The following is a 27,809-nucleotide window of genomic DNA, read 5'->3' as shown; positions in this document are numbered from 1 at the left end:
GACCATTATGATCATCTAGTCTGACCTCCTGCAAGATGCAGGCCACATAAGCCGATCCACCCACTCCTTAAGCAAGGGACCCCTGCCCCATGCTTCGGAGGAAGGCGAAAAACCTCCAGGGCCACTGCCAATCTACCCTGGAGGAAAATTCCTTCCCGACCCCAAATATGGCGGTCAGCTGAACCCCGAGCATGCGGGCAAGACTCTCCAGCTATACCCTCTGGAAAAAGGCTAATAATATCCTATCATTGACCCATTGTACTAATTACCAATGTAGCACTTAATTGACCTATTGACTAAGCCCGTTATCCTATCATACCATCTCCTCCATAAACTTATCCAGCTTAATCTTAAAGTCATGGAGGTCCTTCGCCCCCACTCTTTCCCTCGGTCGGCTGTTCCAGAATTGCACTCCTCTGATGGTTAGAAATCTTCGTCTAATTTCAAGCCTAAATTTCCTGACTGACAATTTGTATCCATTTGTCCTCGTGTCCACATTAGCACTGAGCTGAAATAATTCCTCTCCTTCCCTGGTATTTATCCCTCTGATATATTTAAAGAGTGCAATCATATCTCCTCTTATCCTTCTTTTGGTTAAGGAAAACAAACCGAGCTCCTCAAGTCTCCTTTCATACGACAGGCTTTCCATTCCTCGGATCATTCTAGTGGCCCTTCTTTGTACCCGTTCCAGTTTGAGTTCATCCTTCTTAAACATGGGAGACCAAAACTGCACACAATACTCCAAATGAGGTCTCACCAACGCCTTATATAGCGGGACTAGCACCTCCTTATCTCTACTAGAAATACCTCGCCTAATGCATCCCAAGACCGCATTAGCTTTTTTAACGGCCACATCACATTGCCTACTCATAGTCATCCTACGATCAACCAGGACTCCTAGGTCCTTCTCCTCCTCCGTTACTTCCAACTGGTGCGTCCCCAGCTTATAACTAAAGTTCTTGTTAGTCATCCCTAAATGCATAACCTTACACTTCTCACTATTGAATTTCATCCTGTTACTAATACACCAGTTTACAAGGTCATCCAAATCTCCCTGGAGGATATCCCGATCCTTTTCCGAATTAGCAATATCTCCCAACTTTGTGTTATCTGCAAACTTTATCAGCCCACTCCTACTTTTGGTTCCGAGGTCAGCGATAAATAGATTAAATAAAATCGGACCCAAAACCGAACCTTGAGGAACTCCACTGGTAACCCCCCTAAAGCCCTACAGTTCAGCCTTCAATACCACCCTCTGCAGTCTCCCCTTTAACCAGCTCCTTATCCACCTCTGGATTTTCATTTCGATCCCCATCTTTTCCAATTTAACCAGTAATTCCTCATGCGGTACCGTATCAAACGCCTTACTGAAATCTAGATATATTAGATCCACCGCATTTCCCTTGTCTAAAAAATCTGTTACTTTCTCAAAGAAGGAGATCAGGTTGGTTTGGCACGATCTACCTTTCGTAAAACCATGCTGTAATTTGTCCCAGTTGCCATCGGCCTCAAGGTCCGTAACCACTCTCTCCTTTAAAATTTTTTCCATGACTTTGCATACTACAGATGTTAAACTAACAGGCCTGTAGTTACCCGGGTCACTTTTTTTCCGCTTCTTGAATATAGGAACTATATTAGCTAATCTCCAGTCAAACGGTACAACCCCCGAGTTTAGAGATTTATTAAAAATCATCGCTAACGGGCTTGCAATTTCACTCGCCAATTCCCTTAATATTCTAGGATGAAGATTATCCGGGCCCCCCGATTTACTTCCGTTTAGCTGTTCAAGTTTGGCTTCTACCTCAGATACCGTAATGTCTACCCCCATATCTTCATTCCCATCGGTCCCTCTACCACTATTCCTTAGCCCTTCATTAGCCTCATTAAAGACCGAGGCAAAATATTCGTTCAGATATTGTGCCATTCCAAGATTATCCCTAATCCCTTCTCCGTTTAAAGTTTTAAGCGGTCCCACTTCTTCCTTCTTGGTTTTCTTCCTATTTATTTGGCTAAAAAACCTTTTGCTATTGGTTTTAATCCCCTTCGCTAGGCCCATCTCCACCCGGCTCTTTGCCTTTCTCACTGCTTCCCTACACCCTCTGACCTCAATATGGTAGGTTTCTTTGCTGATCCCTCCCATTTTCCACTCCTTGTACGCTTTCTGTACACCATTAATGGCCCACACTTTGCATAATTACAATAGGACCTCAGAGGTATATTTCATATTTCTAGTTTCAGATACAAGAATGATACATTCATACAAATAGGATGAACATAACTCAGTAGATTATAAGCTTTGTAATGATACCTTACAAGAGATCTTTTGCATGAAGCATATTCCAGTTACATTATATTACACATATTAGCATATTTTCATAAAATCATATGGAGTGAAATGTCACACTGTCATCTCTTACACCTCTGGAAGATGCGAGATAATGCACAATGTGACTATGGACACCAGTTGCAAATTATGGATCATACTGTAAATCAGTGCCCGCTTCAATCGTTTGCTGGTGGTATTTCAGACTTACACCAAGCCATTTCCAAAGCTATTCACTGGATCACTAATCAAGATTTGGTTAATTAAATGTTACTAATCACCTCTCTTGCCATAAGAAAAAGAAGAATGAACCCTTCATCATACAGAACTGCTTAGGAATCCAATATTTTGTATCTGAGAGCTAGAGTGACTGGAAAGCACTAGAGGTATGTGTTGGAATTCTGAGGCTATGCCTTAGCCCTAGCCTTTCACCATTAAAACCTTCAGTGGTGTACCTCTGCTCTACTTACTGTACTTTCACAGTGTGTCCAAAATGGACACTACAAGTACAAGCTGCTTTAAGAATGAGGGCAAAAGAGCTAGGCAGGAGGCCAATGACAAAAACGTTAATAGTTCCTAACTCTTGAACTATCACTATCATGATGAATAGGCCTCCCCGTTGCCATTAAAAATGGACTCAAAAATTATTTTAAAAAAACCCATTGTTTAGGGTATCCAGCAGCATTGTCTACATTAAGCATTCAAAAATCATGATATTGTCTTAAAAATAACGAGATTTAAAAAAAAAACACTTTTGAGGGGGGCGTGTTATATGCCTTTTGGTTTCTGGGCCTTGAAAGTGTTCTTGGTTCACATTTTCAGGCTTTTCATTGCAACCGTGAGGGATAGAAACTTACTTTATTTTTAATGAAAGCTGAGATTCTCCATGATCACCTGCCTTCAGGAATACAGTTTTAATAACGACACCAAGTATCATGAGACTTGAGATAAAAATCACAAAAACTGGTGACACTGCATTTTGAAGTGGTAATAAGAATTTATGGGTTCAGTACCTAGTGCGTGCGTTGTGGGGACATGAAGATGGAGTTATAATAGAGAGTATGTAACAATAATTTAAGGATTAAAAAAATTAAAGGAATGTTGTAATTATTCCAGACCAGGCATTACAAACCCAGAGGGGGGGGAAAACCCACATTTCCCCCCAAGCTTAGAGTTAGGAGATAAGCACATTATTTTAGAAGCAACATCTAGCTAATCAGCAGTGAAATGGTTAATGTTGATATTTAACAACCTCTGATTTCAGGTTGTTTGCAAACTAAAGACAACACTAGCAGTTAAGGTTTTCAAGGTTTCTTTACAACCATAAGGAAAAGAGATATTTATAGAAACAGATGTTGCACCAGTTTAACTTGAATTCGTTTTAAAACGGATTTAGTGAAATCAATTCAAAACCCTTTATCAATATCGTTGGTTTACAAGTGGCTAATGCTGGTTTACTTTAAACCTGTTCCTAATTGGCTTAAGTTAAAACAATGTAAACCAGGTTTATATCAATTTAAGAGTGTTCACGCACGCTTTTGCACTGGTTTAACTAAATAGATTTTTAAATCATACCTTTAGACAAACTGGTGCAACTCTGCATGTAGACAAGGCTTTATTTAAAAAAAAAAAAATTAAAACACAGGCCTTGTCTACACTAGAAAAACTGCACCAGTTTAACAAAGTAATTTTTAAAATCAATCTAGTTAATCCATTGCCAACCCCTAAGATAGACATGCTCAAATTGATTTAGCCTTTTGGTTTACGTTACCAATGCAAGCTAAAATCATTTCAGCAAGAGCTAAACCTGCTAGAGAGTGCCCACATTAAGATTTCGCACCAGTCTAACTGGATTGATATAAAATTGATTTACTTAAACTAGTACAACTTTTTTAACACAGACCAGCCCTTAGATTCTGGAATGCAATTTTGTATCAAGGGGTGAATTCCATGGTGAACTTCACGACCACAAGAAGTACATGGGCCACTGACAATTATATATAAAATTGTCAGACTCCTCACAAATTCAAGGCATTTTTGACTAATCACAGATCATGGTTATGTGAATTTCCAGAGCAAGCCAGGAGAGCTTTTAGGCACTCTTGCCGGGACATGATGGGAAACAGCATCTGAGAACAGACTGCACCCCAGCCAGAAATGGTCCTTTCCCCTCCTTCTGTATCAATACAACACTGAAAAAGAAACAACCATGAAGGCAGCAAAGTGTATTTATCATAAACAAGGCCACATTCGAGCAAAGGCTCAGTAGGGAACAGGATTCAAAAATCCCCGTGCATCAATGTCTTCACCCTAGCAGGCATACCGTGTTCATATGGGACTAACCCAAATCTAGTTCCTTTCCAAAGCAACCATACTTGAATCTTGATGCGTTTGGGGTGAAAGGGAATATGGGAAACTTAACAATGCAATAGTCAAAGTTAAATTGCCAACACAGGCAAATGGAAGGCACAATGCCCCTGGAGATGTTAATTGTTAGAGGACGCCTCAACAAAGTTTATGCCAGTGCTTCACAGATTTTAAATGCTGAGGTTTATTTGAGAGGTTGGCCACAGGAGTACCCTAAGAGGACAAGGAGAAGTGTGTGTCAGTGGTGTTGGAACAAGGGGGGGACAAAGGGCCATAGCCCTCCCACTTTTTGCCAGGGCGGACCTTGCCTCCTTCCCCTCCTCTGCCCCCCTCAGTCCCACCTCTCAGCCAGATCAGCATGGAGCCCAGGCAGGTGTGGGAGCTACACGTGCAGACCCTCCACCTGCCTGTGATGTGGGAGGGAGGCGGGGGGCTGAGAGAGCACCTCCCAGCCTGGGTCCCCGCTCCCCATGGCTTCCCGCCTGGCCCAGAGCAGGTGGATGTGGACGATCCATGACTCCACGCCGACTCACCACAGCTGCCCGTGCAGCTCTCCCTGACCCAGCTCCAGCAGGAGGCTCAGAGCCGCAGTCCAGCCATAGTAAGAGCCACACAGGCAGACCCTCCACCCACCCTGGGTGGGGAGCCCAGGGGTGGGGACACGGGCCTGGGGCTGCTTGGGACCCCTACACCGCGGACAGGTGGAGGGTCTGCCATGGCTCCACACAGCTGCCTGCGCAGCTCTTACCATGGCTGGGCTGCGGCTCCAAGGTCCTCCTGCCAGCCGGAGCCGGGTTGGGGAGAACCAAGCGGACAGCTGTGGGGACCCTGGGTTTCTCCACCTGCTCTGGGCAGGGAGCCCGGGGCAGGGCCATGGGCAGAGGGTTGCTTTCGCTGCCCCCCACCCCCGGTGGGGGAGCGGGCTCCCCAGCCCTGCTCCAGCTTCCAGCTTGACCGGGAGCAGGGCCTTGAGGGACAGGAGGGTGGGGCCTCAGGGGGCAGGGCCCTCCAGTCCCCCCCACTTTTGGAAAGGCTCCGGTGCCCCTGGTGTGTGTGCGTGAGGGGGGAGAAATCAAAGCTGGAAACTGTTATCCAGGGTTACTAGGAGTTATTATTATATAAAGGTGAGTGTAAATGTTCCTGAGTGAACTCATCCACCAAACCATAAAGCACTGACCATGAAGTGCAGTGGAGCAGCACAGGTAAATTGACTGCAGTGTCTGCAAGGCACATCAATAGCTGCCTTAAAGGCTCAAAATGTAAGTGCTCTGGGAATTCCTATATGGTCTCCTGCAGCAGTGGTTCTCAAACAGGAGTATGCATGCCCCTGGGGGCATGCAGAGGTCGTCCAGGGGGTACATCAGCTCATCTAGATATTTGCCTAGTTTTACATCAGGCTCCATAAAACGCACTAGCAAGTCAGTACAAAAAAAAAAAATCATACAATGACTTGTTTATACTGCTGTATAAACTTATACACTGAAATGTAAGTACAATATTTATATTCCAATTGATCTATTTTATAATTTTATGGAAAAAATGAGAAAGTAAGCAATTTTTCAGTAATAGTGTGCTGCGACACTTTTGTATTTTTATGTCTGCTTTTGAATGCAAGTATTTTTTAAGTGAAGTAAAAACTTGGGGGTACACAAGACAAATCACACTCCTGAAAGGGGTACAGTAGTCTAGACAGATTGAGAGCCACTGTCCTGTAGCATGCACATAACCAAGAAAGGGTACGGATAAAATTCTGGCCCCACTGAAGATAATGGGTGTTTTGTTATTAATTTCAACAGGGCCTAGGAATCCACAGAAATCAGTATCTTGGGAAAAAAATAATATTTTAAAGAAACAGGTTTTTATATTTCTATTAGAGTTTCTATTTATAGTTTCACAATACTCAGATTTCCCCAACTTCCTCCATGTTTTGATCAACTGTATTTCACTAGGATACCTTTGTCTTCTTAATATAACTAGTATATCTGACCTTAACAGCAGTCCCAATATCACTCCTGAACCTCTTTGTTGTAGCTGTTTTTCTTTTGTAAACATCGCCTACCTAATCTTCTCCGTTGTCTGCCTCCAACACATCAAATACAGAGATAAAATAACCTCCCTAATTGTACTTAAGATCTTCCCTGCTTATATCCAGTTCATGCACATGAAAGTCAGTCCTTCAGGGTCAAGCTGCTGATCTCATCTCACCTGCACTTAAAACTTCTAAATGCAGCTATTGACTAATGTGTCTGACCTGAGACTGAAAATAAGAGCCAGCCTCCTCTGCCTCAGTTTCATTGTAAAACACCACAAAACAGCCATTTAATCCCATATCTGAGTTGCAGGAAAACGCATAATTTAGCCACGTGCATCATGGAATATGATGGGCTGAAAAGAGCTTTAGACGAGGAATTTAGCAAAACAGCTGTCCTTCTGCGTAAATACATTTCTTCTCCACTCAGTGCTGTTTACAAGGAAATTGGGGCAGAAGACCAACTTTCTTTTTCAGTCTCTGGTCAAATAAACCAATCAGTTAAAAATCTTGGGTGCACTTACCATGTCTGGAATTTATCCAGCAAGTATTTAATTGCATTTGTTAAAATAAGTAATTAAATGTCACTTGCCCATATCAGATATTTAGCTGCACCAGACTTTTGACTATTATGGTTTTCATGGCCTCCTTAACAACCACCTTTACACAGAAAGGAAGCCTTTTATGACAAGACTTTTTTTGCACAATGCTTCCCTATGCAGAGAAAAAGGAAGGCAGTTTTGATAGTAAGAAGCTCCTGGCAGAAATCTCTAGTATATTAATAAAAAGTCTGTTTTTTAAAAAAGGTTGACTGGGTCAACCAGGTATGGACAACTAAAATAAATAAAAAGTCTTCTCTCTCTAACAATCAGCTGGAAGTGCATTTAGCAGGTAGATTTAGTGCTATATCATGTCAAAATCTCTTCAACCAGACAACATCAGACCAATTGACACCCTCACAAATAGCTTCCCCCCCATTGTTATTGAAGTGTACACCTGGCTGAAACAATATTCAGCATTTGTGAGGTCAGACAGGAGGAGGTTTCTCACTTTACCAAACTAAAGATATCAACACAAAAACATGCAAGACAAAGTTTAAGGTGAATTGAGAAAGAGAGAAGTAAGGTCTTTCATGAAGCTGTTAAACCACAGACCCCAGGCTAACACAGCAATGGCAGTTACTAACCATAATTCATTTCAAAGTTCTAATTTTCTTTTTAAACCTTATAAACACTTATTTTTTTTCCTACTCACCCATTTAGGCAGGCAAACAAATGCTCTTTTTTCTTTCAAGATTATTACTTGCATTACGTATATACATTTTGTAGCAGTGGCCAAACTTACCATCCCTCTGGGCTGCATACGATAATCTTCAGAAGTTCAAGAGCCGCAAGACATGCGCAACCTTTATACATGCACATTTTAAAATATTAACATCCTACTTACTGTAACACTGTTAATTACTGCTAGAGCTAAAGGCCTTGTGGGTCTCCATCCTGGTTGTAAGTCTTTGGAAAACTGGCTGATACGTTGTCAAGGTGGTAAGGAGGAGCTCTGTCAAATGTTGATTTGTAAGGACTGCACAATGTTTTGATTTTGCAAACTTCATCACAGAGTACAGTGAGTCACAAAAGTATGTTGTGCCAATAATTGAAATAAGTCGCACACTAGTCTTTTTGAGTTGAGGATACTTCGTTCCTGGAACTTGCTTCCAGAATTCAATTGTAGACTATGATTTATGCATCGTCTTTAGAGACTGGTCTTCCTGGAGTTCCAATAGTTCCTTTTCTACAGTAGCTGTTTCTGTAAACCACGGTTTGGGGAATTGGACAGCCATCATTGATCACATCAACCATGAAAGGGTTTACAAGAAAGGTAAAGCAGGATCAGTCTTCAAACCTGGCCTGAAAGTCATCAAGCAATCCTTGTAATTTACCTCTGTATTCCTCCAGTTTGTGATCATCTTCTTTGATTTCAGGGAATGTGTTTACCCTACTCTTGAGATGGGGAAAGTGGTGGAAGTCTCTTGACACTATGTCTCTTTGCAAAAGCTTTAATTTGTTCTGGAATCTGAAGACTGAGTAAATTCAGAAATAATCTTATCCTTCCCTGGAAGTGCCAAGTTGAGAGTTTGCAGGTGCTACATAATATCAGTGAAAAACATCAGATCCTGCATCCATTGCTCATCTTTCAGTTGTAAGATAAGTTCCAACAGTTCCACAAACCTATTTAAGACATTGCTCGTTGATAACCACCTCAAAATACAGTAGAAAGAGACATCATTGGGTTTGTCTTCAAGATTCAGCTCTTCAAAGAAATTTTTGAACTGTTGATGAATCTTCCCATTCAAGCAGATGAAATTGACAGTTTCTAAGACTATTTTTGTAGCATTTTTATACTTGAAGTATCTGCCTATGACATGTTCACAATGGATGATGCAATGAACAGGGAGAAACTCCAGAAATTTGGGATTGCTTTTCAAGAGTCCAATAAGGCCTACTTTTTTCCCCACCATTGCAGGTGCTCCATCCATTGCAACACTGACAAGTTTATCCAGTGGTACATCCGCATTTATCAATGCTTTGTCAAGCGTGTTCTTTAGGTCAACACTGCAGATTGTTTCTTTTAGCGCCACTAGGTCCAACATTTATTCTTTCACAATTACATCTGTGGAAACATAGCGAACAAATATCGCTAGTTGTGGTTTATCTTGTATATCTGTGGACTCATCGACAGCTAGGCTGAATGCTAGAGAATTCTTTAGATCATTTTGCTGGTTGCTTGCAATATCAGCACTGATCTGGGAGATCTGCCTCTCTGTAGTGTGGAGCAAAATTGGAATTTGCTGTATTAGGGCTTGGCTACACTTACAAGTTGCAGCGCTGGTGGAGGCTTTCCAGCGCTGCAATTACACCCCGTCCACACTTGCAGGGCACAACCAGCGCTGCAACTCCCTGGTTGCAGCGCTGGCTGAAAACCCGTCCGGGTTGGGGTATAAGGAGTGCAGCGCTGGTGATCCAGCGCTGCTCAGCAGGTGTGGACACTCACCAGCGCTTTAATTGTCCTCCAGGGAATAAGGAGTTATCCCAGAATTCCTGTTCAGCCACTCTGCTCAATAGTTTGCACTCTACTGCTCTTCCCTCAGGTGACCCGCCCTTTAAATGCCCCGGGAATTTTAAAAATCTCCTTCCTGTTTGCTGCAGCCAGGTGTGGAGTGCAATCAGTTAATCTTTACAGGTGACCATGCCTCCACGCGGCAAACGAGCCCCAGCATGGAGCACTGGCGAATTGCAGGACCTCATTAGTGTTTGGGGGGAGGAAGCTGTGCAGTCCCAGCTGCGCTCCAGCCGTAGGAATTACGATATCTTTGAGCAGGTATCAAGGTCCATGCTGGATAGGGGCCATGATCGGGACGCACTACAATGCAGGGTTAAAGTTAAAGAGCTGCGGAGTGCCTATTACAAAGCCCGCGAGGGTAATCGCCGATCCGGAGCTGCCCCCACGACCTGCCGTTTTTACAGGGAGATGGACACGATACTTGGGGGTGACCCCACTGCCAATCCCAGGATCACGATGGACACTTCTGAGCCGGGTGGGGGACAGGAGGAGGAGGAGGAGGCGGAGGCGGCGGGGGGGTGGGAGGAAAACGCGAGTGAAGCTACTGGGATGGGGGAAGACACCCCAGAGTGGGCATGCAGCCAGGAGCTCTTCTCAAGCCAGGAGGAAAGTACCCAATCGCAGCAGCCAGCAGTTGCAGAAGGACAAGCAGAGCAGCGGGTTACCGGTAAGCGGCTTTTATTTTTTGGGTGGAAATGTTTCTGGAGAGGAAGGGGGGTTAGGGCTGTATGCATGCCAGCCTAGATGTGGAATAGCCCATTGATGTGGTCTATCACATCGCGGTAATCGGCTGCAGTAATCTCAGCAAAAGTTTCAGCCAGAGCGTGGGCAATATGCCTGCGCAGGTTTATAGGGAGAGCCACTGTTGTCCTTGTCCCAGTCAGGCTAACGCGTCCGCGCCACTGTGCCACGAGGGGTGGGGGGACCATTGCTGAACACAGGCAACCCGCATAGGGTCCAGGGCAGAATCCACATTGCTGTAGAAGAGCCTCCCGCTGTTCCCTAGTGACTCGCAGCAAGGAGATATCTTCCAGGATTAACTCCTGTGAAAAATGTTGGGAGACTCTTTAGTGAAGCTAGTGATAGAGATAGGGAGATAGTGAAGATCACCCCTGCAGCTGCATCTTCACTCAACCCCTCTATCACTGCAGCTTACCCGAAGCAACCAGCACCCCTCTATCACTCAAGCCCCACTTCTCCCTCTATAAGCACCCCTCACTCACCATTTCGTGGCTTCTGCTGTGTTATGTGTGTGGTAAAAGAATGCTAAAGTGAGGACTAAGAACTCCTTCAGTGTGTGGGAATTTCAGTCTGGAGATAATTAACACAATGCTTCCCTGTTAAATGTTGTCAATTCTGCCTTTCTAAAGTGACCTTGACTGCTGGACTGACCAGATGTACCACAGCACAGAAGCTGCAGAATTTGAGAAAAAATCCCCGAAAGAGCAAGGAAGACATGCTGAGAACTGTTATTGCTCACTCTGCTAGAGAGAGTAAAAACTTGCAGGAGTGGAGAGAAAAGGAAAGCAGGATCCGCAAGAGAAATGCAGTGGCCAAGAGGAAAAGCACAGAGAAGCTGCTAAGCATCCTGTCGCGCCAAGCGGACTCTATCGAGTCACTCGTTGCCATGCAAGCAGAGCACTACCGTGCTACTCCCCCACCCCACCCCCGTCCCAAAGCTTTTTGCCTTGTGCACCAATGTCAGTTCAAACCCCCCCTTCCCCAGCATCCAGGTTCTTACCACCACCAGCTGCCTCCAACACCTGTACGTTCACCAACCAGCCCTGATAACTACAACCCTTACCCTCTGCACTCAACCCGCATCACCATGCAGTTTATGCACCCTGAAGTGCAGGATTCATTGCACAGCACTCCAGACAGGACGTATGCAAACTTGTGACTGTGCAGTTCACCAACCCACACCCCTGCCCTCTTGTGTTCATGAAATGTTGTGTGTCTGTCTGTCTGTCTGTCAAGGAAGTTTTTTTCTTTTCAATAAAACAATTCTTGGCTTTGAAAACAGTCTTTATTATAGCAGATAGTGAAAGATACCTTAGCCCAGTAAAGAAACAGGCACTGCAAATCATTTTAGGGATAATAGAATAACAGTGTAAACAGTGCACTTCACTCCCATGCAAGGCAGCAAACATTACTGTTGGCTTTCAGCCTCAAATTCTTCCCTCAAGGCATCCCTAATCCTTGAAGCCCTGTGCTGGGCCTCTCTATTTGCCCTGCTCTCTGGCTGTGCATATTCAGCCTCCAGGACTTGAACCTCGGTGGTCCATGCCTGACTGAATGTTTCACCCTTCCCTTCACAAATATTATGGAGGGTACAGCAAGCGCATATAACCGCGGGGATGCTGCTTTCCCCCAAGTCTAGCTTCCCATACAAGGATCTCCAGCGCGCTTTTAAACGGCCAAAAGCACACTCCACAGTCATTCGGCACCGGCTCAGCCTGTAGTTGAACCGGTCCTTGCTCCTGTCAAGCTTCCCTGTATAGGGTTTCATGAGCCAAGGCAGTAACAGGTAAGCGGGGTCTCCAAGGATCACAATGGGCATTTCGACATCCCCTACTGTGATCTTCCTGTCTGGGAAAAAAGTCCCTGCCTGCATCTTCCTGAACAGGCCACTGTTCCGAAAGATGCGTGCATCATGCACCTTTCCAGGCCAGCCTGTGTAAATGTCAATGAAACGCCCACGGTGATCCACAAGCGCCTGGAGAACCATAGAGAAATACCCCTTACGATTAACGTACTCTGATGCCAGGGGGGGGGGCAGAATAGGAATATGCGTCCCATCTATCGCCCCTCCACAGTTAGGGAAACCCATTTGTGCAAAGCCATCCACAATGTCCTGCACGTTCCCCAGAGTCACGGTCTTTCTTAGCAGGATGCAATTAATTGCCTTGCAAACTTGCATCAACACGATTCCAACGGTCGACTTTCCCACTCCAAACTGGTTCCCGACCGACCGGTAGCTGTCTGGAGTTGCCAGCTTCCAGACTGCAATAGCCACCCGCTTTTCCACCGTCAGGGCAGCTCTCAATCTCGTGTCCTTGCGCCGCAGAGTGGGGGCAAGCTCAGCACACAGTCCCATGAAAGTGGCTTTTCTCATACGAAAGTTCTGTAGCCACTGCTCGTCATCCCAGACTTCCATGACGATGTGATCCCATCAGTCAGTGCTTGTTTCCCGAGCCCAAAAGCGGCGTTCAACAGTGCTGAGCATTTCCGTGAATGCCACAAGCACTGTAGTGTCACACGCGGCAGGCAAATCCATATCGATATCATCGTCGGACTCCTCACTGTCACTTTGGAGCTGAAGGAATAGCTCGACTGCCAAACGTGTTGTGCTGGCGACACTCATCAGCACAGTCCTCAGCAGCGCGGTCTCCATTTCCCACAGAAATCGCGATTCACACACAGAGTAAAACAGAAAGACACTCACAATGGCGCCAAACGTTGCCGGAAAGACAGAATGCTGGGATGTGAAGCGATGCACCACGGGGCGTTGGAACAGGAAGCGGAATGACCCACACACTTCCTTCCCCTTCCCACAATACTCAGCGCCAAAACGGCGCCAAAACGGGACGAGGTGCTCTGTGGGATAGCTGCCCACAATGCACCTCTCAATACAGCACTGGAAAGTGCTGCAAGTGTGGCCACACTGCAGCGCTGGTAGCTGTCAGTGTGGCCACACTCCAGCGCTGGCCCTACACAGCTGCATGACCAGCGCTGTAACTCCCAGCGCTGCAACTTGTAAGTGTAGCCAAGCCCTTAGTCACTGAAGTTTTGTGTTACTTGGATCTAAAATGGCAACCACTTCTGCAATAGTCTTCTTAACAAATTCTCCATCACAATATGGCTGTTTAGCACGAGCGATATTCCATGCCATAACAAAACTAGTTTCAGTCACTGTGTCAGCTTCCTTACTGAATGCAGAAAGTAGTGTCTGTTGAGGCATAATTTTAACGTGGTTAGCTTGTTTTTTGTTAATTCTGATCCAGGATGGTACTTAGCTGAAAAGTTATTATGAGTCGTTTTGTAGTGATGTTTCAAGTAGCTCGCTTTATAGTGAGAGTGATGCATTGCAGATTAGGCATAGGGGGTTTGCCACTTTTACTAGTGAATGTAAAATCTTCCTCCCATTCTGGCTGAAAACTTCAGTTTTCTTCTTCATACTTGCATTTTTTACAGTTTGAGGATGTCATTGTCACCCACAAAATTAGCTTAGGGTCAACCCTTAAAGCTAAAACTATTCAAATGCAACTTATGAACAGTACACAGCCTATAGTGCAGTGATTCTCAAATTGAGCCGCCGCTTGTTCAGGGAAAGCCCCTGGGGGGCCGGGCTGCTGTGTTTACCTCCTGCGTCTGCAGGTTTGGCCGATCGCGGCTCCCACTGGCCGCGGTTCACTGCTCCAGGCCAATGGGGGCTGCAGGAAGCGGCGCAGGCCGAGGGACGTTCTGGCGGCCCTTCCTGATGCCCCAATTGGCCTGGAGTGGGGGACCACAGCCAGTGGGAGCCACGATCGGCTGAATCTGCGGACACGGCAGGTAAACAAACCGCCAGGGGCTTTCCCTGAACAAATGGCGACCCAAGTTTGAGAACCACTTATGTAGTGTGCAGCATGCAGGGAGATCACAGCACAGGAAGTCTGGACAGCACTACAGTGATGCAATTTCCTGTTATAATGAGCATGTGCAGCTGAAGCCGGAGCCTAGGCGCCATCTGCAGGTCTGAAGCCCCAGCACCAGCTTGCCTCCTCCTGCAGGGCTGAAGCCGTGAGCACTGCCTCGCTGTTCCCTGCAGGGCTGAAGCCCCAAGGATCAGCACCCCTGCCTCTGAGGGGCTGAAGCCTCGAGCTCTGGCTCACTCTGCTACACGATGAAACCCTGAGCCTTTGCGCACCCGCAGTGGGGCTGAAGCTGAGAGTGCCAGATCACCACCCCCCATGGGCCTGAAACCCCAAGCCTCAGTGCCCCCCAGTGGGGCTGGAGCCGCAAGCAATTTTTCATAATAGTATCTGTCCATCAACAAAAGCCATCAGGCCTGTCAGACTTTATCCTAAACCAATCAAATACAGATTAAAAAAATGTATGTGAATGATGGAATGCAATTTTTCTCCAGTATCTGAAGCAGAACCTCTCACTTCAACTAATACAATGCCTGGAGATTAAAGGGTTAAGGAAAACACTATTGCAATAAGGGAGTCATTATTTCAGTATTTCACAATACATTCCAAAATGATATACTGAAAAACTTTAAAATGTAAATATGCATTTACATTAAAAAGGGAAAAACCCATATGAAAAAGGAACTATCAAAACACATCGCAGTCTGTTTGCTAAAAACAGAAAATAAAGTAACATTGTTGGTCAGGAATCAGGACAACAAATTCATGAACATCCTACTAAAGCTCTATATAGAACCTGCATGTTGCCAGCATCTGCTCCAGAAAGTACATCATTATTTTTTTTACCACTGCTGTATGTACGTTCCTATTTAGAAATTTAAATGACTGTAAAGGAAGAGTGATGTCAGAGATCCAGGGATCAATGAGAGATTTGGACAGGTAGAAACATCAAAATACCAAAACTGATTACTACCAAGGAATTACAAGGGGAGAATTTTCCATTGAATCTCATTGCAGAAAACACAAAATAGACTGTATATGTATAGCATCCATATTTTATTTATATGATTATGTAGCACTTAGAAGAAAATTATACAGAGCTCAAACCTAGTCCATATAGTTCTGCTCTTAAAACTCCGCCTGGCCCAAGACCTCTAACTAACCAAAACAAATTAAATAATAAAAATATTGACTAAATAAAAAGCCTTGTAGTATGATCTGAAGCTCACCAACCTTCGGCTCTGATGTACAGTCAAGGAAAACAAGTTCCACAGGCCAAGACCCTCTACTGAGAATGTCTTTCCATCCACCTCAGGAACACAAATGCTTGAGGCCAGAGACCTCAACTGTTGTAATATGAGATAGGAAAGATGGCAGCCTCTTAAATAATTGGATCCCAGCAACACATAAGGCTTCAAAGAGGGGCTTTCATATGGAAGACCATTCCATTTCTACATCAATCTGGTTGATGATGGACTTTCCCCATTCACATTCTCTGCTCTACTTAAATATTGAACTCAATGAAAAATGCCTTCAGCCACACCTCATTGTTCTATCATTAGATTTTTAAAACACAGCAAGGTTAGGAAGTAGTCAGCACATGGAAGAAAGACCTCCAAAATATTCAGTGCTGCAGGATGTGATGTTGATGCACCAGGAGGAACTCTTCTCTGGGTCAGTAATGAACTGATAACTCATCAAAGTGTGAAGTGTGTTGATTCATTCAAACACTTTTTGAAGAGTAGGGCTTTTATTAATACCACTAGAGATGCCTGATAGTGTCTTTTTAACACCAAAACTGATGCTGTTCAAAGTGACATCTTTCAGATGTGTAATAGTATCAAGGACCTAATTTTGTTCACTGAGGAGTCCATAGCACTTTTCACAAGGACAAGGAAGAGAGTGCAAAATTCTGATTTGGGTAAGTATGCACTTCCTACCTAAATTCTTCCTGCTATTTCATTTGGAATACAGTATTATTTCTCTCTTCTTGTTATGCAGTGTTTCTGACCACTGTTAAATAATTGCCACAATCCACTCTAAAGATGTCTGCATTTCAACAAAGTCCCTATAGGGCCAAATCCTGAAGGCCCTACTCACATAAGTAAAGGTGTTAGGCTCATGCTAAAGATAGTATGTCTCTTCATTTGTAACACACTTTGAATTATGCAACTATAAGAAATTATAATAAAAACACATATACACACAAGGACTGCAGAAAAAAAAGGGATTTCCTTACCATGACACTCTCCTCCCACACTCCCAAGCAGCACGAATTAACATACCATTATATTTTATCTGCTGAATCATATTGCTTAGCTGCACATCAGTTCTTTACTGAAGTTTGCAAAACATGGAGAAACCTTAACTCTACCATGAACCTAGACAGTAAATTTGGAAAAGTAAACGGTAAATATGTTCTTTACTGAAAACATCTAACACATGGTTTGACTTCAAAATAGCACAATGATTAAAAACACTTTTTAATCTTGCTGATCATTTATAATTCAAAACTGATTGAAACGATAGGATAGAAACTTAGAGCTTGATCCTGCACCTTTCAAGTCAATGGGAATTCTTCCACTGACTTGAATGGAAGGAGGAACCCACAGTTCCAAAATGCTGATGATAATCTCAGTTAGTTTTATAACTATGCCATAACTTGCACTAAAAATATGCACTCTCTTGTAAATGCTACAAGTATTCAAAACTCTACCACTATGATCCAATGCAGAACATTGTTAACCCTAATTTATAAAAACTTGTAACATAATAACTGGATGGCTAGTAAAAAGATAAGAATTCATTCACATTTTGGTCACGTGCAATCCACAGATTTTAGATAAACAATCTGATTACCCAAGCAGATCCCTGAAACACTGTGGAAAAGGAGCATATTATCTATGCTCATAGTTACTGAAATGGCCACTTGTCAAAATTTTAGGGTCACAGAACTTTGATTTTCTGTAGCATGTTTTGATGTTCTTTTAATATTGTCAATCTATGCAGAGGGTAGGGGTTTTTTTACAAATTCTTACGTGCCCTGTAATAAACAAACCCTTAGCAGTGCTTGGCAGAGACATCATGTGCCTACAGCTTTGTTCGTATTCCCAAAAAGTTATGATCTCTCTTTTTTTAAATTTAACTTTTGATTTTTGAAATTACTACATTTACAGGAAAACTAGAAATATTTACTCCACAGAGACTTCAAAAAATTCTGTTCAGTTGGTCATTTCCAAACATTCAAGCATCAGGTTCAAATGGCTCTTCCTCACTTTCAACACTCACTTTAACGTTAGGCCTGATCCAGCACCAGTGAAATCACAAAATGGAAGTTTTGTGACTGACTTCAAAGGGTGCAAAAGCAGGGTCCTTGTCCCACCTACAGCTCTTCTTTCCTTTTCCTCCTATTTGTGCCCAGTCCTCCCTCCTAATGGCTCCTTTTGTTCATGTCACCACCTATATTTGGAACAGCCTTCCATTTCCTCTAGACACTATGTGTTCTCCCTCTCCTCCTCCAAATCCCTCTACTTTTACAAAAGTCTTCAAACTTTCATCTCATCACTCAAGATGCCTCCACGCCATTCGGTACTTGTAATTGTATCCCATTATATCTATTGTTAGATCATAAGGGAAGAAAGAATGTCTGTTCTACATTTCTGAAGCGCCTTGCAAACTCTCACAGTGCTCTATTGATAACATATTATTATACCCCATAAGTAAACTATAACAAAATCAGCAACCTTGCTGAAAGCCCACAAGCTTTACATATATTAAAAACATGAGCAGCTAACATATGTGAGGGGCAAGAGGAATTATTACGGGTAATTAACATCCCTAAAGAGCTAATGCAATAGCTATTAAATCCTGATGTTTTTTCACACTACCAGTTTTTTCCAAAAGTAGGGCTAATAGAGATTTTTCATGTAAAACACAGAATCTTGAATTAATCCAATTCAGTCTCAGCAAGAGCCTAGATACAAGCTTGAATATGAGGCGCAACCAGCAAGTATCAAGACATAGCTGGGCCCTGGAACAAGAAAATATTAGGACATAAGTACTAGCCCTGGTATATGGCAGAACCTAGACTCATTCATCATGCAGTGGGACATAGACCCACTCTTTGGGGCTACTTCTTTCAAGCCCTAGATTCCTGTGCATATACACTAGGTACTGTGTATAACTATACAATATAAATAATCCTACCTAAAAGGAGAAACTCACCAAAAAGAACATTTAGAGAAATAAAGAATTTAAAAAATCATTTTTCTTTTAGGAAAAAAAAAATCAGCCAGAAAAAACACATCTTAGTATCATGCTGCACATATAATGTACCTTGCAAAGTCAAGTAACCATCATTTGGTTTTGTGTACTTCTCTCCCTCATTCCCCTTTGCCTAATGTCAATTGTTGCGTAAGTCACATTTAACCTAGGTTGTAAACTCCTCGGGGCAGAGATTGCATCTTTACTATCTCACTAAAATGCCATGTACATGGAACCTCTAGAGTTTCCCCAGTAGACATAATAATAAAAATTAAAAGCAAATATGAATCTAGTAATTTAGTAAACCCTACGCAAATGGATGGCCCTGCTGATAACTAGCACATATTACGAATATATCTTACTGATTTCCCTCAAGAGGTCAGTCAGGAAGGAAGAGCTATTCTTCCTCCTTTACAGCATAGAGATGTCATATTCATAGCCAGAAGAAAGGCTATTCAAGTTTATCTTAACCTAGAGCAGACAATATCCGGGTTAAAGTGAGAAAGCAAGCAAATGACACAATCTTCACAGCTCTGGGTTTACTGCTTAAGGATCATATTATCAAGATGAAAATGTTTTAGAAAGAAAGCTATTGCCAATAGCACAACAGATGAAGTCACAAATACTAAAGAATGGTAGTGGAGGACAAAAGAAATCTAGTAAATCTCTCCGTCCCATATAAATTAAAATACAGTAAAATCAGCACTCTAAATAAAAACATATGGCATTCTTCTCAAATACATTATTCAAATACTTACCCTGATTTCAGGTCTGTAATTCTTAGACAGTTAGTAGCATCCAATCCTACTTTTCCATTTCTGACCACATTGGAAATGAAAGGAGAGAGTGCCGGTGAAATTCTGTTCAAAGCAACTTCAGGAGACATTTTAACTTGTCCTTCTTTCCTGCTGTACTGAGCTCTGCATGGAGAAAATCAAGAAATTACCTGGTGCAAATTCCCATGCCATGTAAGTAACTCAAAGGAAGCACTGGGATACCAAAGGTTGTTTTTTTTTTTTAAAGCAATAAATTTGGTGTGTTAGGTAACTATTATTCTAACACAGTGATGAACTCGAACATTCAGGAATGTTCTGTAATTATAAACAGACTGAAGTACATACAGGTTTATAAGAGAAATGAGCAGAGTATAAGGCAGTTCTCTCCTCCTAACTCAATAATCATGGGCAAGTGGTCAGATCAGGAAGGCTACTCATTGAATCTAAACAAAATAATTGAACGTTTCCTGGCTCTCTGCTTTTACTAGAGATCCAATCCCTATCAGTACGCGAAATCAACTGAAATGGACCAGCCTGACTCCTAAAAACATAGCAATGCTTACAGCCCTTGCAAATTAAAAATCCATAAGTGACAAATCCTGGCTCCATTGAAGTCAATGGGAATTTTGTTATTAACTTCAATGGGATCGATGTGGCCTGCTAGGTATATCTTCACGTGTAATTTCTAATGAGAACAAAACATCAGAAAATAGATTAATTTCACTACTACAGCTGGTACAACCAGGACTGGCATCACTTCTGCAATTCTATTTCTTCACTAAATACCTATTTGGAAAGACTTCACTGAACATATCAGATTTACTTATTAGTAACAAATAATATAATGTTTATCATCCAAAGATCTCATTGCACTTTTACAAAGGTATCACTATTCCCATTTTAAAGATGGGGAAACTGAGGTGCAAAGACATACGGGTAAAATTTGCAGTAGAGTTCACATATACAAAAGCATCTCCAGAAACCAAATACACACAGAATAAGCCTAAAATCTGGGGGATTTGAAATTTCACCCTTCTCTCCACTTTCATTTATGCTATTTTTCCTTCTCTTATCAACGCTGCTGCTTGTAACTGCTGTTACTATGATATGTTTCTTCCAGAGAACAAGACAAAGACAACAATAATGCTGTGTATGGACTGTGGCTACTATCAAGTGTTCCATAAAGAGAATAATTAGTTCCCTGCAGTAAAACCTTCACAATATCATGTTTTTCTCTTGTTTTAACTTGAATCAAATCCCAATTACAAACATTAGTAGGCGACTAATGGCTATTTCCTACAAATTGATAACTCCCTGTAATGGGTAGCAGTGTGAAGTATCTGATTTAAAAATTTAGTTTTTATGAAAGTCATTCACATGAAAATATAAATCTTCAAGAAACAGCCTAAATTAGCACTTTTTAAACATTATATTCAAGCAAAGGCCTAGCACTTTATGGCAACCAAGAGACAATTACATTAGTGTCTATCTTACATAATTATCTCAACTGAAAATCATAAGGTTGCCAGTAGGCTATTGTTCATGGCATTTCCAGAAGGCACAGCAACAAATATCTGTGATTGTTTTCAGCTCAGCATGGATGGATTGTCATGGACTACATCCCCATAGCCTCTTTGAAAGACACATAGGAACACCCGGACGTAAGTGTTGAGAAAGATAGTAGTTTTCACCAATTTCCTGTACAATATGAGGGGCGTGACCCTTTCACCTTTCTGCATAAAAAAGGAAGTGAGTTCAGTTTTGACTTTGTATTATATGGTTATCTTTTTTCTGATTCGACAGAATCTTCAGTCACTTGAAGCTGAACCTTGCAGGATCAGGCCCTTTATCTTTGATTCACAACACACAAGGATACTGTCAGAATAAAGGGTTAACAGAGCCTATTCATTCTCCTCATCCATCTCTGATTATGAGGTACAGCACATCATTTATTTTATACCCATATTTACTTCCACACTACACAAGTGAAAAGCAACAGAGTCCTCTGGGACCTTTAAGACTAACACAGCTACCCCTCTGATACTACACAAGTGAGTTATTGCTCTCTTTATCAACATCACACAATGCTTAAAGAGATACTATCAACTAAATTTACAAATAACATTCAAAATTTGTAAACAGAGGTTTTACAAAATACAACATGTTAACAATCTATCAGAATTTTTTTAACATTTTAATTCATACTGAAATGTTTTCCCTCAATTTAATCCTTCTTCTCAGTACTGGAAACAAAACACAACAGTACTGAGTTAGCCAAAGTGAAATGAAAGTGACCAGAGAGCAAAAGTAGCCAGTCAAGTTTCACTACCTAAAACAAAATAATTGAAAAAAGAAAACAAAAAGCACAAATAAAAAAAGTAAATTAACTTCTTTTAGTCCTTGCAGTTTTAATAAATAATAACACAAGTAAAACTAACATATGCTTTTTACTCTTAACAATGACCCTCTAGATCTGAGGAAATTATGAGTGGGAACTGCTTCAGACAGCATGAGGGATCCTAATATAGGCTATGCCCTTCCCTTCAACCTGGATGGCAGCATTATGGCTATTACATAAATTAATCCATATGAAAGCAGTAAAGAATATACTGGAGGAAACAATTCTAAACTGGCAGAGGGAATGGATTTGAAATTACTTAAAGGATCCTTTCCATCTAATCCCTGATTCTATACCAGAGTTTCCTAAATAAGAGTTGCATTGATGATCTGTTCAAAGCCTGAGAATGATACTAATAAACATAAAATGGGGCACAGGCAGGTTGGAACTTTAACATGTGTGGGGGGAGTGTAGCGATAACAAGTCTTGCACATTCAATGCTCCATCCTGATCTGCGACAAAGCCACGTGGATCAGGATATTGCTTCACAACTCCTATTTTAACAGAGCACTGTAGCAGCAATCTGTTTTCTTATCAGGATGGATGCTGGAACCTGTCACTTACACAGGGGACAATACATAAATCTAATAGAATTGCTTTGAGCAAGGCTGCAGATTAGAGTGTAAACTCTTTGAGGCAGGGATTATTTTTTCACTCAGTGTTTGTACAGCACCTAGCACAGTGGGATTCTGGTAAATGTCTGGGTCTCCTAGGTGACACTGCAATACACATAACAGCAAGACCAGGCACCTCTTCAGGCTCAAGTGTTGAATATGGAGACTCATCATCACCACCATCACCACCACAAGCAGCTGGGATCAGGATGGTGTGTCACGTATTGAGACCTGTTGTCATCACAGGCCACACCTGAGATTAGACCAATGCACCCCACGGCAGGAACCACTTCAGTCCAGTAGCAAACCTATTCCACACTGGGACCCCTCGCACCACCGCCGTGGGGAGAGGCCTCCTAGCAGGATCCCTCGTGCCAACGGTGAGGAGAGGCATCCACTATGTTGGGACCCCTCCTGCACCCACGTTGGGTGGGGGATGGGGGGAGCATAACCTATAGCAGGGCCCCTCATACTGCATGGGGAAGCCCCTCCCCTAGCTCCCCTCCATATCTACGCCACGCCCCCAGAGCGAGAGAGACCCGGGAGGAGACCCCCGCAATTACCCCCTCCCCCACCCTAGCCTGCTGGGGGCGCTGCTCCCTCTGGCCCCTCCCCCGCGCTGTCTCCAGGTACCTGCAGCCACTACGGGGCAGTAGAAAAAGCCTTAGCCTCGGCCGCGGGCACGCGCCTTATCCCTGCACAATCTAACGGGCGCGCCCCCTGTCTGCGGCGTGCGCGCTCCCGGCCCGCAGTTACCGGGAGAACGGGGGGGGGGCACGTAACTGTAGGGGGCCCCACACATGCCTGAAAGAATGTCCCCGTCTCCCAGTAGCGGGGGCCGCAGCCAAGAGGGAGAGGAGAGAGTGGAGGGGGTGACCCACAGGGCGAGGAAGGAGAGAGACATTGGGGGGGGCGGCACTGCAATCAGGCATTTGACAGGAGCAACCCCGTCAGGCTGGCCGAAGGACCCCCCCATGGCAACCAGCGGAGCTCCGGAAGTGGCTGCCCGGGCTGCAGGGGGTCAAAGTTTACAGGCCGGAAGCCCCGCCGGTGAGCCTAGCGCAGCGTCCCAGGGCCTGTCCCTGCGCCTCCGGGCTATGGCAGCTGCTGGCGCGGCTGAGGTGGTGGTGGTGGGATCCTGCATGACCGACCTGGTCAGGTTAGTACGTGGAGGCGCTCGCTGGTGCCCCAGCCCCGCCCCCATCCTGGGCAGCACCACCCCGCCCCCATTACCCGGGGGCCTAGACTGAGGCACAGGGATGGGGAGGGTCACACAGTGGGGCAGAGGCTGCAAGAGAACCCGGGGGCTCTGGCTCTAAACCACAGATCACTCTGGGCTGGGAAAATCCTCTCGCCCCACGAGCCTGTGCTAGTAAAACCAGTGTCAGGCTTCCTACCTACTGAGCGTGGACGAATGGGGAGGAACAGGCCGAGTGTCATCAGGAGAGCAGCACTGAGCTACCAGTCAGAAGGGAGGGTGGCTGGAGGGGATGAATGGGAGTGAAGCAAAGACCTGCTTCGGGTGTAGCGGGAAAGGAGACAAGGCTGAGCAGAACAATGTAACCGAGCTGCCAATTAGAGGGTTGGTTCTAGCTGATGTCAGCCATACAAGTAATGCTTTGAGAGAAGAAGAGTGTAGATCTAGGGAGACGTGCACTGAGAGGAATGCCTGCGGCTGACCCTCTGTTTGAATGCATTGTCCGCTAGCGCTTTGATCAGACGCCTGTGGTAACTTGAGGACAGGGAAGATTGAGTCTTGGGTTTCCAGCTGTACTCAGACTGTTCAAAGTTCTCTTTGCCAGAAATGCAAATTAAATTTTTCACTCAGACATAGTAGTCTGTGACCCCTTTCTTAGATCCAGGCAAGTGTACCAGGACAGTTTGATTTGATCTGAAGAGAGTAAATAAAGTGTGCAAACAAATCTGTAGCTAGTTCAAAGGTGATTTTCTCTATCACATAAGCAAGAGAGAGTTTAATATGCTAACCAGAATAAGCTCTATGGTAAAAAGTGAGCTTTAGCTCACGAAAGCTCATGCTAAAATAAATTTGTTAGTCTTTAAGGTGCCACAAGTACTCCTGTTTTTTTTTATAGTAGGATTAGTTGTTGTTCCTGTGAAACACATTTGATTTGATTTTAAGGTGGGAGATGGCCTCTCGCATTTTTACATACTCACAAATATAGAATTGCCAACCTCAAGTATTGAAGAAACATGAGCATTTTTTTTAAAAAGTTTGGTTCTTGGTTTTTTGCCTTCTGGTTTTTGAGCCTTTAGGTCATGTTTTCAAGCTTTTTTACAAAGGTTAAAAACCTCCTTTTAAAAAAGATATGAAGGCTAAGATTCTCATGAAATCTCTTGATTGCCACAGTGGGGGTTTTATGAAAAATACCAAATATTGCAAGACTTGCAGTAAAATCGCATGAGTTGGCAACACTGCAAATACAAATTTAAAGTGCCCTGGCCCTGTCAGCCGCAGCTAACTTGCAAATCAGTTGACTTGCGCACTATTTTAAACACACATTTTAAAACTATGTATAAGCAGACTTGGTTGATTAAAATAAAACTCGAAAAATGTCTGGAACACATGAACTGACCCTACTGAGTTTTCTGGTACGTGTGTACGCACGCGCGCACACACACACACACACCTCAAACCAACCTATCAGCATGGGATAATACTAAAGTTGCTGGTCAAGAAAGTATAAAATACATGGCTCGGAAGAATATGGAATGTGCAAAACATAGACCCAGACACCCATTCCAGAATTCATGAAAAACTGTCCATGGGTTTTGTGTCAGGAAGATTAAGTGTTTTGTGTAATTTGTAGAAAGCATAAGAAGCTTTCTGAGAAAGATAGTCCTCTTATAAGCAGGGGTAAGCCCTTTTAGAATTGATCCCTACATGTACATGAATTCTCCAACAGATTTTGAAGTACTAAAATAGAAAATGTGGCACTTTATCCACAAAAAGTTCCTGTTGTTAGTTCTGTAAAATGCAATACCAGGAGATGCAAAAGTTTGTCACATATATAACACAACTGTCACAATTGTTAAATATAGTTACAGTCTTAGGCCCTGTCATGATTGGAAAAAAGAGTGTGTGTTTCAACTGTATTAGTTTAATGTGATTAAAGCTTGGCCCTTGTTAAAACACATAGGATAACACATTTGAAGTCATGTTAGCTGGACCTTTTATAGCTGATGGGTTAAAACATATTAGCCTGCACATTAATAGGCATTGGAGGGTTTTTCACTTGTGTTAAGCTAACTTGATTTAACTAATATGATTTGGAAAAACCTACCCATTTTGGTCTTTGGTACACCGGGCCTTGGGCCTTATATGTAAACTTTTTTTTTTTTTTTTTTAAACACTAATGTGGAAGGCTGCAATAAAGGTAGCTCAGTTGAGCTAGCTTAACTTGTTTGAAACTCCACTTGAACTGTGTCTACATTGGGGGCAAGTGGGGTTTTCAATTGAGTTTGTAAGCCAACTTGATTGAAAAAACACCCCTTTTCTAAGTCTCTGCAATTTTGAAATGCTCTACATTTGCAGGCCAAAAATTACTTTAATCTTGTATCAAATTACATTAATACCCATGCTGAGGAAGACTTTATGTGGGCAAAGTCTCTGAGGGAGGTGTCTCAAAAATGCATACAGAAAGCAAGATGTATTACTGTGCTTGCTGATGGATCCAGTGATGAATTTGTATCTGAGCTAAATCAGCGTGCATCAGATTTGTGGAAGATAGGAAACCTTGTACTCTCTTTGCTGGTGTACCATCTGGAAATAAAAACAGGATCAGGGAAAACTGGTGTTATCATGTGGGGAATAATAGCTTTGTGAGAGTTGTGGATATCAAATCAAAACCTGTTAGATTTTGTGTAAACAGGGAAATGAACTGGAATAGCTATTCTGAAATATTTAATCTGGAATACTATTCCTGATTAACTCCCCATTTAGATGCTCTTATTCTGGAGTGAATCAGGAATAGTATTCCTGATTAAATTCACAACCTATTTTATTCTAAAATAATTTTCTGCATAGACAAGCCCTCAGTTTGAATTTAGATAGCAAAATAATACATAGTGCTGGTCATGCTTACACAAGATGCTCGTGTTGTGGTTGATGCCATGCAACGCAGCAACCTGTGCTTTATATTCTAGATCTTCTGTATTAAAAAATCCTATCTTGAAAAATTAGAGTTTGTGTTGAAAGATATTTAAGTCTCTGTGTCTCTGGCAACCCAGCTGACCTGTGTCTGACCCATAATCACTTAACAAGAGGCATTACAATTGTATCAGGACAATTCACTGGTATGTAAATTTCAAAGAGATGAACTAGACCAGCAATCATTAACCGATTCATTTGTAGCAATAGAAACCAAGGATAAATACTAAGTGTATTATTCTTTGTTTACATGTATACTATTAGACATTTAACAATGTAACCAAATTAGCTTGTAGATGTTAATTCCTTTTCATGTCTTAATTGCCTTTATATTATGTATGCAACTGTTTTCAGTCAACCTTAAGATCAAAGATGTGAGACGCTGGGTGAAATTAACAATATTGCATATATTGTCTTCAGTTTATCTATCCATGATATAATGTATAACCGGCAGTTGCCTTATGTTAATAAGTGTAACTCGATTACCTGTGTATGCATAATAAATAGAATCAGCAAAGAGTCCTGTGGCACCTTATAGACTAACAGACGTATTGGAGCATGAGCTTTCGAAAGGACTCTTTGCTGCTTTTACAGATCCAGACTAACACAGCTACCTCTCTGATACTTAATAAATAGAATATTAACTTCACAGTGATGGGACAGTGTGTGCTCAACAAAGAAGAATCCTCAGTCACATGCTGTTCTCAAAACACTGACTAGCCCGCTTCAGCTATAAAAGTGAAACCTGGGGCCTGATCCTTTCATCTCTAGTCTGCTGAACTTCAAACAGGGAAAGTTTAACCTATGGGATTGAGATCTTCCAAGTAGTTATTTGGAATACCTGGGGAAATGTATGGAAAGACTCTCTATCCGACTTTACATCTAAACAGCATTTGGATTCTGACCTTTTGAGATGGTTCCAGAGAGACTTTTACAAGCCAGCAGATATAACATCACTGCTATGATCCTGATGTAAGAACACTGAAAATCACTTGTATGTATATGATTCCTTAACCATTTAATAATTCTCTTATTTTCTCTTATTAATAAATCTTTAGTTAGTTTACTAAGGATTGGCTGACAGAGTGATATTTGAGTAATATCTGAAATATATATTGAC

General features: G+C 42.7%; 2 protein-coding genes across 6 annotated transcripts in view; one reads left to right on the top strand and one right to left on the bottom strand.

Moving 5' to 3' along the window:
• BABAM2 (BRISC and BRCA1 A complex member 2) overlaps positions 1 to 23,291 on the bottom strand; it is a 331,069-nt gene extending 307,778 nt beyond the window's left edge. The window contains exons 1-2 of one of the 3 annotated variants that reach the window (XM_045011497.1): positions 23,155 to 23,291; positions 19,492 to 19,653 (exon numbers count right to left, since the gene is read on the bottom strand). In XM_045011497.1, the coding sequence (XP_044867432.1) occupies positions 19,492 to 19,619 (128 nt within the window). In that variant the 5' untranslated portion in view covers positions 19,620 to 19,653; positions 23,155 to 23,291. Of the gene's footprint in view, positions 1 to 19,491; positions 19,654 to 22,657; positions 22,869 to 23,154 lie in introns of those variants that run through there. The other 2 variants (XM_045011498.1, XM_045011496.1) reach the window with 2 other exon arrangements.
• A 251-nt stretch (positions 23,292 to 23,542) lies between these two features.
• Positions 23,543 to 27,809, top strand: part of RBKS (ribokinase) — a 97,156-nt gene continuing 92,889 nt past the window's right edge. Inside the window, exon 1 of one of the 3 annotated variants that reach the window (XM_045012049.1) lies at positions 23,543 to 23,680. In XM_045012049.1, coding sequence (XP_044867984.1) covers positions 23,619 to 23,680 — 62 coding nt within the window. In that variant the 5' untranslated portion in view covers positions 23,543 to 23,618. Of the gene's footprint in view, positions 23,681 to 25,218; positions 27,684 to 27,809 lie in introns of those variants that run through there. The other 2 variants (XM_045012052.1, XM_045012053.1) reach the window with 2 other exon arrangements.

This window comes from Mauremys mutica, chromosome 3 (assembly GCF_020497125.1).
Source record: "Mauremys mutica isolate MM-2020 ecotype Southern chromosome 3, ASM2049712v1, whole genome shotgun sequence".
Classification (NCBI taxonomy): domain Eukaryota; kingdom Metazoa; phylum Chordata; order Testudines; family Geoemydidae; genus Mauremys; species Mauremys mutica.
The sequence above is the reverse complement of the archived record's forward strand: the minus strand, read 5'-3'. Positions and strand labels throughout refer to the sequence as shown.